The 15,312-nt window shown below is 32.8% G+C and overlaps 1 protein-coding gene across 8 annotated transcripts in view; it reads left to right on the plus strand.

Annotated features, from left to right (window-relative positions):
- Window positions 1-15,312, plus strand: part of CALCRL (calcitonin receptor like receptor) — a 104,772-nt gene that overhangs the window by 48,413 nt on the left and 41,047 nt on the right. For 2 of the 8 annotated variants that reach the window (XM_032638390.1, XM_032638386.1), the window contains 5 exons: window positions 7,557-7,687; window positions 11,151-11,240; window positions 11,418-11,515; window positions 12,569-12,661; window positions 14,914-15,046. In XM_032638390.1, the coding sequence (XP_032494281.1) occupies window positions 12,608-12,661; window positions 14,914-15,046 (187 nt within the window). In that variant the 5' untranslated portion in view covers window positions 7,557-7,687; window positions 11,151-11,240; window positions 11,418-11,515; window positions 12,569-12,607. Of the gene's footprint in view, window positions 1-5,921; window positions 6,007-7,556; window positions 7,688-11,150; window positions 11,241-11,417; window positions 11,516-12,568; window positions 12,662-14,913; window positions 15,047-15,312 lie in introns of all 8 variants that reach the window. The other 6 variants (XM_032638384.1, XM_032638388.1, XM_032638385.1 and 3 more) reach the window with 4 other exon arrangements.

The following is a 15,312-nucleotide window of genomic DNA, read 5'->3' on the forward strand; positions in this document are numbered from 1 at the left end:
AATTACTGTCAAGAGAAAAGAGATAAACAACTACAAATCCTATTTAATTTAGGGAAATTTTCTTAGATATCATTATACTTTTTGCTCAATTGTGTATAATGGTTATTTTAAGTAAACATATTTATTCTTCAAGGGAAATGTAAAATTTTTTTGTATGAGGTGAAAGCAAATTTCAATGCAAATGTACTTTTCCTTACAAATTAAAACAGTACTAAGCATGTAAAATAGAGTTGATTGGGTGTTGTTGAACATGAGGTAATGCATCAAATTGAAGGGACAACTCAGTATACATCCATGTAAACTAGGCAGGTGTTTTGGTCAATGTATTTTGTTTTACAACATGAAAATTATTTGTCCCTTGACAAAGAAGAGAGAAATGAGACTAGATGTTCTCCTAAATCTAGTGTAAATCTTCCCTTAGATATACACACCTTATTTTGCATTTACTTTTTAAGATATAAATCATATATAGTCCATCAATTTAAAGTGTATAATTCAATGGCTTTAGCATATTCACAGGGTTGTGCAACTATCACCACAATCTAATTTTGGAACATTTCATCACCCTAAAAAGGATCTCCGTACCCATTAGCAATTACTCCCCTTTACCACTCTCCCCCAGCCCAAAGCAACCACTAATACGGTCTCTGTTTTTATAGGTTTACCTGTTCTGGACATTTCATATAAAAGGAATCACATAATATGTGTCTTTTGTGGCTGGGTTCTTTTACTTAGCTTACTGTTGACAAGGTTTATCCATGTTGTAGTATGTATAAGTATTCCTTTCTTTTTATTGACAAAAAATGTATCATTTGGGGAATATATCACATTTTGTTTATCCATTCATCAGTTGATAGACATTTGAGTTGTTTCCACTTTTTGGCTATTAAAAATAATACTGCCATGAACATTCAAGTACAAATGGTTTTTTGGATATATGTTTTCATTTCTCTTAGGTAAATATCTAGAGTAGAATTGCTGAGTTATATGGTAACTCTATGTTTAATATTTTGAAAAACTGTTAAACCACTTTCCAAAGCAGCTGTACCATTTTACATTCCCACCAGCAATGTATAAAGGTTACAATTTCTTCACATCCTTTCCTACTTGTTATTGTCTTTCTTTTTCACTACAGCTATCCTGGTGGGTATGAACTCATAACTTATTGTGGTTTTGAATTGCATTTCCCTATGACTAGTGATGTTGAACATTTTTTTCATATGCTTATTAGTTATTCATATATCTCTGTGGAGAAATGTCTGTTCAGATATTTTGCCCATTTTTAATTGGATTGTCTTTTTATTATCTAATAGTAGTAATAGTTCTTTGTATATTCTGAATACAAGTCCTTTATCGAATACGTAATTTGCAAATATTTTCTCCCATTCTGTGAGTTGCCTCATCATTTTCTTGATGGTATCATGTGTAACACGAAAGTTTCTAATTTTGTTGTAGTCCAATTTATCTTTTTTTTTTGGTCACTTGTGCTTTTGGTATCATGTCAAAAAATATTGCCTAACCCAAGGTCACAAAAATTTATTCACTTGTTTTCATGTAAGAGTTGCATTTACTTTTTGAATTAGCTATAAATATCTTATTGCAGGCACATATTAGCTGTGGATTATCCAAGGGCATATATGGCTAAGGCTATTTCAAATTTAGAAAAAAACAATCACATCATAGATATATTGGGTGGAAAAAGTTAGTTTATGAACTCATATTGGCTGGGCTTGGAATATGCTTTGGAAATGAATAATGATGTCCTGCCTTGGTGAAAAAGAAAATAATTTGGAGATATTTAGATTACAAGGTGTAAGAGAGATTGAAGTCATCTTATTTTACAGGTCAGGAAACTGGGCGCTGGCAGTGTAACTATCTTAGGCTCGGTAAAGCTAGGCAGAATGCAAAATGGAACCTTCTTAGTAATCTTTCCACTACACTAGCATTTCTCAAATTGTTAGTTAGAAACGTGTTGGTTGCAAGAGACAAAACTCCAAATCAATCCTGTTTAGGCATAAAATGTAACCTGATGGTTTTTCCCTGATAACATTAAAAGAAATGTCCCAGGGAGAATTTTGACGGTACAGATTGGATCACATTTTCATGCCTAAATCAACCTAAATCAGAGGATCGTGCTAATCTGACCAGTTTTCAGTCACTCCCTACCTCAGTAGAGCAGCCTCACTTGAACCAGAGGGAATAGATTTTCCAGTGGAAAGAGAGGTTCATTTTTTCAGGGAAAAAAAGAAAGTGTGCCAGACCAACAGTATCAACAGAGTTCCCGTGGTTCCGAAATGCTGAGATATGCTAGTAGGTGGTGTTTAAAAAAATTTTTTTTGAGAAAGATTGAAAACAAATAACAAAAATACCATAACTTTTATGATGGACTATTATGTTAATTCAAATTAAAACTCCAGCAGAATTATATACTTTCTGATTTTATTGTCTGAGGAAGAAAACATGTTTTCGCATAGAACTTGATTCCTGACTTTGTGGAAGGGAAATAGGTATAAAGCTCGTAGTCCAAAGAGCTGGAAAGATGTATTTTGTTTCTATGCTCTTGGGCAAGCAATTCTTTCCATATTAGATCTCCTGGAGGGAGATTGTTCCATCAAGTACAAAGCAATTTTTTTCAGGTTCCCACCTACCTTTTACTAATTAGGCTGATATTTGGCCACTTGCCTCTTTCAAATAAAAAGAAGGTGACCAAAATCACCGGAAATGGCTAATTATGTCCACAATGGGAAAATTATTCCCATGAGTAAGTACTTCAGAGTGTAAAATGAAGTCCTAAATTTAATCACAATATTATCTCTCTTTAATGGTTATTCAACTATTCACCCTGGAATGTTCATTAGATAAGCAAGTAAGCATAGAGTCAATGTTTTTCTTTTTGGTTCCAATACAATGTTAGTAAAGGCTGTTACAGTCAACCTAAAATTAAAGTCAAATTTGAGAGGTTTTATATCTTGTTTTTAATTGGATTAGCACGTTATATTCTTTACAGTGTGACTGATTACAATGTGTACAATTTGCTAGAGTTTTAGTTTATATAAGCTCAGTATTAGGAAATATGCAGTTATTTATTAACTAGATGGACATTATATTTGGAAGATACTTGTTATCATTCACTTAACTCAATATTTTCATAACTGATTTAAATGACAATAGAAACAATCATACTATTTCTACAGAAGATAAAAAGTCAAGATGCTTATGATGATCACCTTGAAATACAGGATTAATTTTCACCTATAATGCTATTGAAATTGTAACAAATAACTTAAAACATGTATGAACTTACTTATATTATTAAAAATTTTAATGTGATATAATAATAATAACTAACATTTACTGTGTTCTAAAATGTTTAGGTACATTATCTCATTTTATTTTCACAATAGCCTTTTGGTTTACAAACTATTTTGCAAATGAGAAAACTATTCTTACTGAAGTTGTTTAACTTCAACTTAAAGTTAAACAGGCTGAGTTGGGTTTTAAAATCAGGAAATCTTACTCATATTAGTAATCAGTACAACTACTGCCTCTACTTGTAACTGACCTCACACATTGTCCCTCAATTATGCTAATTATAAATATCAGTTGGATGTTACTTTATTTCAATAAATTTGGAAAAAGGAAAACTGTATCATTAGCAATGGGACAATATTTACAATATATGTTTTCTTAGCATTTGGAATTTAATGGTTATTATTAAACTAAGGTGTCATTTCAAAAATAAAATACTTTCTGGAGGTTTTTATGAGGGTTTTTATTGCCTTTTTAAATATTAGATGTGTTTTTATACTAAGTCACTCATAGGATTTTGATAAATTAAATGTAATAATCTTTCTTACTCTTTCATTAATTAACTTGTTGGGTATATTGTTGCATCATTTCTTAACATGTCCTGTAATTTTTGGCACTGTATGATTTTTAAATTTTTACCTAAGTCATTTTCTGTTAAATGAAAAAGAGATAAAAACCAATGTAGCTAAATTTCAGAAATTGTTGGTTTCCAGTATTAGGAGCATTAAGGCTATTCCAATGATGATGGTAATAAGTTTAGCTTGGCCTAGATGAACTGATCAGATTCCATTCTGAGAAGTCTGGCAAGGGGGCTTATGAGGAAGTATGTTTGCTTTTCTAATTTCAATTTTCTGCAGTGCAGAAGAGAGAACTAGCCCTTTTTTTTTTTTTTTTACAAATGGCCTTTCAAAAGTAAGAATGGCTCTTAAAAAGAGGCAGTATATGAAGAGGTGAAATCAAGATGCGATTTTTTTTTTGGCCTAGATACATTTTCCCTGAATTCCCATGTAACAAAAGAAAGAGCATCTAGCCAAATGGTCCACTTTCCACTGTCTTAGATTCAAACTCAAACTCCTTTTAATTGGTAGTAGGAGACCTAGAGAAAGTCTTCCTGAGCCAGAAAAAAGTTTCAGGAAAGACTTGGTTTCAAGGATACTTGGGATTTGGGTTACTTTCAACAAAACTGTTCCTATACTAACCATTTTTTTCTTTTTATATAAATTTTGAACCTTTATTCAATATTTAAATTTATCTTATCCTACTCTTTTGTTTTACAAATGAGACACCTGAGAAGGTATGTAACCTGCTCAAGCTCAGTGAAAGTGTACTGACTGAGGCCCAGCACTAGCTTCCTGTCTTAAATGTTGTGAAATCATACTTTTTTAGAACCTCATGAATGACTCTTATGGACTGTGTTTAAAAGTATTGAACGAATCCTCTAAAATCAGTGTAAGATTACCACTATCTAACTTGATAAATATTTTCATTGAGAGCAGAAATCTTAATTTGTGTTCACTTCTGTCTCCGTGCACAACTAAGTGAAAGTAGTTGCTCAAGAAATAGGGTAAGATGACTAATTGAATTTCTAGAAGTACTTCTTAATCTAAACTTCATTTTAAAGTGCTTGCAAGTGAGACAATACATGTGCTTTTGATTTTGGTACCTTAGCAGAATGGCAAGTCTGAGTTGTCAAGCCATTTACTAATATAAGTTAAAAAAAAAAAAATCAAATGTCACAACATTTCTAAGGAAAGGAATTAAAAGAAGAAATTGTGCCAGAAAAAAATTATAAATGTGTCTTATGAATAAAAATAAAATGCAATGCAATGAATGAATGGCCAGTTAAATAAAACAACTGAATAAGCAAAATAGAAATGTATTCTGCACTTTTTAAACCTTAATTATCCAAATAAATGACTCAGTCCTCTGAGTCAGGATGGTGTAGGACAAAGGGGCCCAGATTTAGGGTCAGAGAATCTGAGTTCTTAGCTTTGTGTCAGCCCTAAGCTTCTATGTGACCTTGGCCAAATCACTAAAATATGTATGCTGGTTCATTCAGTTGAGATTAGCATTGTGACAACTGATTGAAATAATATAGTAATAATGATAATAGCAAGAGCTAATGCTTATTGTGTATTTATTATTAGACAAATTCTTTATATCTATTACCCAATTTAACACACTGACAAGATGAGTTATGATAAAAATTCTAGGCAACATTGATTCAGCCACTATTTGTACACCCACTTTCAGGTCAGGAAATAGATTTAGTGAGTTTAAGTGTTGCAAGAGCTTAAGTTTGAAAATATGGCTCTCTGACTCCAGCATACCTCTTCTAACAAGGATGCAGTAGCAAACAAGAAGCTAAAGATCAAGTTGAGTACCCATTTCCTAGTTGGGTAAACCATGCAGAAAAAAAGTTGAATCAATTTTCTCAAAATCACACAGCAATTTAGGAGCAGCTAGAAAGAAATTCTGCTAGCTAACGTGATTGCCTTGCAGTACAATGAATACATAGACAGTCCCCAACTTACAATGGTTTGACTTTATGATAACGTGAAAGCAATACACATTCAGTAGAAACCCTACTTTGAATTTTGATCTTTTCCCAGGCAAGCAATATGTGGTATGACATTCTCTTGTGATGCTGGGCAGTGGCAGCAGCTGCAGCTCCCAGTCAGCCACAAGATCATGAAGGTAAAAAACTGATACACTTAACCATTCTGTACTCATAAAACCTTCTGTTTTTCACTTTCAGTATAGTATTCAATATGTTACATAAAATATTCAACACTTTATTATAAAATAGTATTTGTGTTAGGTGATTTTGCCCAACTGTAGGCTAATGTAAGTGATCTGAGTATGTTTAAAGTAGGTTAGGTTAAGCTATGGTGTTCAGTAGGTTAGGTATATTAAATGCATTTTTGACTTATGATATTTCAATTTATGATTTATCAGGAGAAAACCCTATCATAAATTGAAAAAGATCTGTATTCTAGAGTTAGGAGGAATGACTGACCAGTTGGGAAGAAGAAAATTACCACTTAGTTTTGATGGGAAAATTAATTTTTGATCAGGTAAGTATTTGTACCTAGTTTTTTCTCACAGCTGTAAAAAATTGCCACAGATTTAGTGGCTTAAAACAACACACCGTTATTATCTCACAGTTCTATAGGTCAGAAGTCCTATGGGCTTGGCTGGTTTCTCTATTCCAAGTCTCACAAGGCCAAAGTCAAGGTGTTGGCAGAGCTGTGTTTTCTTCTGAAGATCCTGGAGAGAATCTGCTTTTGGACTCATTCAGATTGTTGGCAAAATTCAGTTCCTTGAGGATGTACAGTTGAGTCCCCATTTGCTTGCTGGCTGTTAGCTTGAGGGCCACCTTTATCTCCTAGAGGACTATTTCTGGTCCTTGTACATGAGCTCCTGCATGGCACAGCCAGTAATGGTGCATCAACTCCTTATGTTGCCATATCTCTTCTGCTTCCTTTCTTCTGCTGCATCACTCTGACCTTCCTCTTCTACTTTGAAGGGCTGGGTTTAGGCCTACCAGGATAATTCATGATAATCTAGGATAATCTTCCTATTTTAAAGTCCATAACCTTAAAATTGCAGATTCTGGGGATTAGGTATGGAAATCTTTGGAGGCTCATTATTCTGCCTACCACAGTATTCTTCTGTCTATCCCACTGGTTCTCAAATTTGATAAAATGCTTATACCTGGGCCACAGTCAAGATGAATTGAATCTAAATTTCTTGGACTACAATCCAGGCAATAACTTTTTTAAGGTATCAGAAAATTTTAATATGTTTGAGAGGGTTGAGAACATCCCAGAATACAAGCTTTCTTCAACTTGACTAAATTCATTTTGTAAGTAACCTACTCAAAACATACTTTATATACCCTCTTTATGCCCCCACTTTGCTAGGGTTTGGAGTCACAGAGATTAATATGATGGATGTCCTATTCTTCCTGTGCTCACAATCTAGAGGCACAAATGGTACAAAGGAATAATTACAACAGTACATGAAATGTTTTAAAATAGGGTATTTGAATAACTTGCTCTGGAAGTTCTCAGATATTAATTATGCCTGAGAACACTGAAGAATATTTTACTTGATTTATACTTAATAGTACTTTTAAAATAGTCTGGCTAGTACCTAGGGACAGAGGAATATAAGTGTGTCCAGGTTTCAACATGGCCAAATGATGATGATGTATTTATATTGTGCTTCTCAAAATTTAACAGGCCATGAATTTCCTCAGGTGCTTGCAAAAAGTGCAGATTCCAAAGTTCTGAAGGATCTGATGCAGAGGTTCTCTTGTGGGCCCTAGACATTCTCACGTGTTCAGCAAGTTCTGGTGGTGATTCTGATACAGGTGATCCATTAACCCACACTCTGTGGAATTCTGTTTTATGTTACAACAGTAATTTAGTAACTGTTCATTAAATAATGAAAACCCCAAGCCATATTATAAAAAAGGACTTACAGTTTGATTTTCTTACATCAGTAACAGATCTTCAGGAAAGAGAAGTCTATTTATATTTTAATTTTCTTACTGCTTCATGGATTGAAAGTGTTAGGAACATTCCAGGTCAGGATGGGGGTGGGGAATTAAAACTTTATACTGGAATTTCTTTCTCAAAGACTCTAGTGGAAGTAAAGACAGTAATTTGCAAGAGTCATTCTAGCACAAAGACTTATGTTTTGCCAAAAAATAAGCAGTGAGGAGAGAATAACAGGTAACCAGGTCTTGTACTTGGATACTTGTTTTAGTGGCACAATCTGTTCCACATAGTATAAAATGACAGAAAGAAGTTTCCATTTGTCATAGACATGTAGAATATTGGGATTGAAAAGTGCTTTTTCCTTGTTTTGACTCAGGAGAAATGTAGCTTGTTTAATATGCCATAAAGGAAGGCATGTACCTAGATAGGAAACAGCCTCACTTTGCTCACACAAAGGTTCAGGGTACTTAACGGCAAATTAGATACGTGTGGGAAATGTTTCTGTTAGCCAGCTTTATAGTGACTGGATAAATAAAAGGAGGAGAGAATATGGCTTAAGGCCTCTGAAAATCCAAGATATTTTGGAAATGAAGGAGTGGAAAACAAAAGTTGGGTTTTTTTTCTTAATCTTGGAGTGAACATACACTTTTAATATTAGGGTTAGGTCACTCAACTAAAAATAAGAATTATTATTAAGAAAAATAAATTAATGGAAAGTGTGTATATGTATAATAAAAATCTGAGAAAATAAGAAGCGGGTTTGAAAGGCACTGGATTTATGCTTTTATGTTCTGGTAAATTAGTATTGATTAAGTCACACTAATCTATTATGTTTATGTAGAATAAAACATGTTTTTACACTGAAGTAAGCCAAGAAGATTGGTTATACTTTGTGGACTTGGAAATGTAGAACTGTTTAAAAAAATGTAGAACTGTCTTGGGCTGCAGATCTACTGAAATTTTAAGAAATGAACCCAGAATGATGCTACATAAAGCCTTGAGTGGCTAGGAAGCTATATTTCAAAAGTTATTTGAGGTCTCAAGTCAAAGTTCTTTCTGTGATGAAATCAATCATTTTAATTTTATTTTGGTGATTCTTTGGTCAAGAAGCTTGTAAAGAAAGTTATTTTGTTTCTAGTAGTAGAACCAAATCTTCCACTTTAATTTTGAGGTGTGATAATGAAATGGTATTTATAGGATCCATGAGGCTAGAAGAAAGAGAAAATGCCAGTAACTACTACTAGTACCACTGTGATTACAGATTCACTTAAGAGTTTAAATTAGAGCTTTCTCAGTTTTGAAGAAGTGCTTTTCCCATGAAACAAACCTAAGCTCACTTGGAAATATCCACTACCAGATTTAGTCATTTAACTTGACCTCCTTTAATTATGTACTTGATCTCTCCTCCAAATTGAATGGGAGCTACTATGTATTTCACCAGGCAACATGCAACTCAGTTGTCAGTAAATGGTTTAACTAGATCTGAGAAATTTACAATGATTTACTTAACAGCTTAGGTCAATTGATATCAAGTGAACTTCAGCAAAGATAAATTTGGAATAAGCTAAACATAGAAGAGAGAACCACTTGCTGAATGAACATATGAGAGGCTGTATACAAAGAACCAATAAGCTAAACCTAGGAGTACAAGTAAACATACTTCTCCTGGTAATAATCATGCCATTATACCTCAATATGAGGCTCAATCTAAACTGACCTTCATACATATCTGCAATGGCATTATCTATATGCCCAGTCATGATCCCTCCATTATTGGCCTAGGGAGCTCTTGGTGAAAGAGGTGATTCTTCCACAACTACCACTCGCCATATGTGTCTGCTGGTAGGGAAATTTAATGAGTCCTTTGTAGAGTAGATGCCTCAAGCGAATTGGATCACCACATGAAATGGACATTGCTAGATCTAATGAAGAGTACAGGTGTCCACCACGTTTTTGAAAGACTGCCACCCAAACTTGCTGCTGCATCCTTGATAAAATCAGAGATCATGAACCTGCCCCCTTGGTTAGGAGTGCTACAAGTTTACACAGTGCAGAATACAATCTTGTCCCTAGTAGCCCATTTTCCAGATCACTAGGGAATAGGGTAAAGAGAGAAAGCTGTAAAAGTGGAATTACTTGCACTGATCAATATTTTGTGAGTTGAATAAAGTCCTCTTAATTATTGGTGCCAGGATGATCTATTGCATGCTAAGAGATATTTCACTAGATACTTTTTGGAATTCTGACTTTGAAACCCATTAGATAAGCAACAAAAATAACTGCTATTGTTACATGAACTGTTTTTCAAATATGTTGGGTATAGGAAAACTTCAAACATGTTTTTTAAGGCACTTTTTCCTTCAATTTTTGAGCCCATGTACACATGGAAGGTAATTTAGTCTTGACTCATGTAAATCATCAAAGCATTGCTTCATAAAAACCTATCTGATTTCCAAATAAAACAATATCAATATTTCTTTACATTCCTGTTCATAAATCTGTGTGTTTTATATGTATTTAATACAGAAAAATGTGGACGACTAATGTTTTAAATTTGGCTTAAGCTTTATGAGTTCCAAAGACAGTACAGTAAACTACTGCTTATTCAATATCCAAACGACCACAGGACTCAAAACCTGAATAAAGGACTTTATTCTGTAGGAAAGTAAACATGCTGATATAAGAACTTTTTTCCCCAATTTTCAGTGTCAGTATAGATTCAAACACTACTTAAAGTCTTCTAATAGAAGAAATGACAGTTCACTAATAGTTATGATTAGTATTCCTGATTGTAAGCTTAAAATCCTAAAGTACTTTATTGTTTCATTTGTTTATTTATTTATTCATTGATTTATACAGCAAATGTAAATTAACTGCCAGAGACAAAGGATACAAAGATCAATCAGATATGGTTTCTGCCTGTGAGACACCACACAAGCTAGGGAAATAGATATAAGTAACTAAGATTAACACATTCCAATAAATATTAGATAAAATTATTCAAAGGAAGTTTAAAATACAGTTTAATTTAAAAGTCCTTTTATCATACTCTAGTTCTTTGAAATTTACTTAAGTAAAAGATTCAGTTGATTGCTAGTGTTTTGACCATCCTGGATAAATGAAAATTGACATTAAGTTTTTCCATATAATGGAAAACAACAAATATTTGTGACAAAACTCAAATATATTGTAAGCAAAACAGATTTTTAAAAATTGGAATAGCTTAATAAAAATATCATTTTTCTAGTGGCATTTTCTTTGAAATTTTAAATTTATTATGGAAATGATTTTGGCTCATTGAAATAATATTAAATCATTATATCAATATTTCAGGTCATGACCCTGGATTTAAGAAATTTTTCAAGACAGTTTTGAGTATAATCCAAGAGAAAATGTGATTTGAGTCTGGAGACAATTGTGAATGTAAGTATTGGAAAATTAGATTTTTCTCATTGTTCCATGCAATAAAAACTAAAATATCAACTCATTAATTTTTGAATTGCAAAAACTTTGATTCATTGTTTTCTCTCTATTACAACATGATTTTTTTACATCTAAAATTAATGGAATTCTTCCTATGTTTTTTTTTGGGGGTTGTAGTTTTTAAAGATCAGCTAATAATAAAAGCCCAGTGTAGCTGATTGAAGAGAAAACATTATTTGGAAGATTGCTACAATAAAAAGAAAAGTTTCTTCTAGGTAAGTCATTGATGAGGGCAAGCAATGGCATAGATTCTGTGTGCTAGTTAATGGCATGCTCTCATTGCATGTGATAATGCAAATGCTAAGTAAAATGAAGAAAAGTTTTTTATAATTCTTATTCTAACATTTGCCCTATAAAAAAAATCATGACATGTTTCCTAACAAAATCAAATCTAAGTTCATAGTCCACTGGCAAATATCTATTGATTAGATTTTTATCTCCTTTGAAAAATATTTTTTACTCATTCAGTTAAATAAATACTATATTTTATGACTAAACCATGGTCATTTATATTTCATAAAAATACTGCCAGAGTATGTTGATCATGGAACTTAGAGGGAGTAAGCATTATACACGTTACTCCTGCAATGTTTGTCTCTTAGAATTAAGAAGTTAGCAGAGAACTGTATCTATCATTAGAAATACTCAACAGAAATACTTTTATTTGGTATTTCCCATCTCCTGTAAACTTATTTTAATAATATAGATGACTTAGGGAATCTTTTATTTTTGATTAAAAAATTGAATGCTGAAGTGAAGAATAATTTCTATTAAATCATAAGGCCATTTTTATGACTTACGGATGTTAACTCTCAAGAAATTGGCCCAAATACAAATTTTTCCCTTAAACTGTTGAAGAGTCATAAAATTAAAAATAATATTAATACTTATCGGAAATAAAGGTAAGCTTTATAGTAAAATATGCTATCAAAATTTGTGCTTTTATGTTCTCGTGAAACTCTTTACTTTGTACTTTTTATCCCAACTTTGGTAAAGGTAAAGAAAGTGAGATGTTTTCTAATTACTTAAAAATATATCTGTAAGAGGCTTTCCTGCTTGTAAGGCTAATTAAGTTAAATTAAAATGTATTTAATTAAGCTCTTTAGTACTTTAAGCCATGATGCTCTTAACATTTGTAATATGTAAGACTATTAATCCAATCCTTAAAGCAAAACTATTGTGCAGTTTTAACATTTTTTCCATTGAGAGCCATCTATGTTTATTTCATAAATATTGCTAAATTATATTTCTTTTATTTTCTATTGCAGTTTGATTTATATTATATAACATATTTCATCTTGGCTTTAATGATGGAGAAAAAGGGTGTCCTGTATTTTCTGTTTCTCTTGCCTTTTCTTATGGTAAGCATAAATTTCTCTAATGTATCTCCCTATCTATGATTATTTGTTTTAACTTCCAACATACCCATAATTGATAAAGGCTAATAACACAAAAATACATGTAGTTATTGGATGCATAAATTAAGTACATTTTTATATCTAATCAACACAGCAATCATTTGTTTCCCTTCAGTGTACCTTTTTAGGCTTTTAGTCCTGTAGCAGGCACAACAGTATGATAGTGCAGTGTGGGTGGAGGGATGATGAACACAAATGTGCGGACGCCAGAGAAAAGCCATTACCAGAGTTTGAAAGAAAAATGGAATGGCTCTATAGTACAGTCGTACGTAATAGATGAAATATTTTCAATCAGACCTCTGATTCTGAGTTAGATCTGTTAAAAAAGCAATTCCAACCTGTTGATTTTTCTCCCATTCTGCCAACTGATTGACCTGTACTGATTGAAAAGCACTTTGGAATCATGCACTATGTTTTAAATTAATTTCCTTACCTATTCACTCAAATAAGTATTAAGTGCCCATTTTCTGACAGGCATGGATGCTAAGTTTGAGGCAGATGTGTATGTGAGTATGTGCACTCCTGCATGCCTCTGCATGTATATGCAGGGGACGTGGGGCTGGAGGTGGAGGGTAGACTAAGGATGACTAAAAAGCAATTGCTGTACTCGAGGGGTCATAGGTCATAGACATTTAATTTTATTTTTATTTACAGAAATTTTTGTTCCTATTTTTCCCTGTTTCACATTAAAACAGTGACTATACTCTTATTATATGTTGAGAAACTCAGAGACATAATCTCACCTAATTCTGTGCCAGCAAATAATTTTCTTGTAGTGTTTCCAAGTAAACCCCACAAAGATTCAAACAAAGAAACTCAAGAAAAATATAGAAAACCTAAATGGGAAAAAAGCACAACTACTCTCCTGTCATCCTTTGTATTTAAAAACATTCTCAAGTCTAGGAGCAGTCCAAATTCTGCACTTCTTAGATGTTATCTTAAGTAAACAGACTGAAATTCAAGAAACAGGATTCCTGTTTCTTCAGCTCCCACCCTCCATTGAGCATGCCAATGAGCTGCACAGGCCAAAGTTGGTTCCCTGTAGGTAGTTCTGTAACAGATTACCAATCTGATTATTGTAATTTAAGGAATTGTGACCGTTTCTCTTGAATTCATTCAGACAATGTGCAAACTTGAGTTTTTAAGTAAGAATAAAAATGATATTGATTTTATGCAATTCTATAAACTGAGAACAGGAGGAAAGAATTTTTTCTTGATGTTATAAATTTCCATTTATTACTTGTGCAGCACAACAGCTGCATAAATCTTTATTAAGAGATTAAAACCAATCAAAGAATAAAAAAGTTAATATTAAATGGTGGTGAGGTGATGGTGAAACTTGAGTGGTGGTGCCACATACTGAGGGACTTTTACTATTTATTTTAAATTTAAATTAAATTCAACTTCCTGCTAGAGAATAGAAAATCAAAAATAAGGAAACAAAATAGGAATAGAAAGATAACTGTTTATGGAAAATAATTAATAGGAATTATGCAAAAGCAAAGAAGAAATAAGGTTGAAGAGAGGTTTATACAGGCTTCATGCTACAAAACAGGAAAAAAAGTCATGTAGAAATTAAAGTATAAGTGAAGCTTAAAATAAAGCTACTAAAGTGGAAGAATATATACCTTGCCTAAAACCTTTATTGATGTGCATACAATAAAAATTCTGTTTACCAACATCATAAATGAACTTGTCATTATTTTGATTATCAAAATGTAATTATAAAAATGGCAACAATTTTAAGCATTTACCATGTGCCAGATACTTCCCCTCTGTTATCTTGATACTATTTTATCCCATTTTACAATAAGAAAGCAGAAGTTTTGGTAGTGGTAGAGGGGGTGGTTAAATATCTTGTCTACACTCCCAGGTCAAAAAATAGAGGTGAATTTTGAATACAGCTGTCTGCATTCCAGATACATGGCCTGGAGCTGGCTCCCACAGTCTTCTGAGAGGGAACTGTGGACTATGCTGCTCACTGGGGCCATTGGCAACTCTTGGTGGTGGTTTGAAATTGGACATAGTAGGGATATTTACACCACGGAAACTGGTAAACACTACAAATCAGGAATTTCCCCCCAGAGCCTGATGACCCTGCAGTACATCACTGCACTTACTGTTTTTCAATGTGACAGACTGCTTCTCACAGACATTCTCACAATTCTGAAGTTTTATTTTCTTTAATCCCTTAGATTCTTGTCATAGCAGAATCAGAAGAGAACCCTGGTGACTTAATTCAGTTGGGTGTTACTAGAAATAAAATCATGACGGCTCAATATGAATGTTACCAAAAAATTATGCAAGACCCTGTTCAACAAACAGAAGGTAAACATGACTAATTTTAAATGCATTTAAAATATTTTTGAAAGAAAACTACCTCATTACATTATTACGGGTCCCTTAGGTCCATTCTTAAAAATGGGTTAATTGCTAGTTTTTCTGGTATATGTGCAGTTTTAATTATTTACTTATGAAGAACATTTCACGATGCAATTATCTTGCCTCTTTTAAAAAATTCTAATAAAAATGTGACAGGGATATTTTTAGTAACATTTTTTATGGTATAAAGGTATTTAAAATATCAAATAAGT

Source organism: Phocoena sinus, chromosome 7 (genome assembly GCF_008692025.1).
Source record: "Phocoena sinus isolate mPhoSin1 chromosome 7, mPhoSin1.pri, whole genome shotgun sequence".
Taxonomy (NCBI): Eukaryota; Metazoa; Chordata; class Mammalia; order Artiodactyla; family Phocoenidae; genus Phocoena; species Phocoena sinus.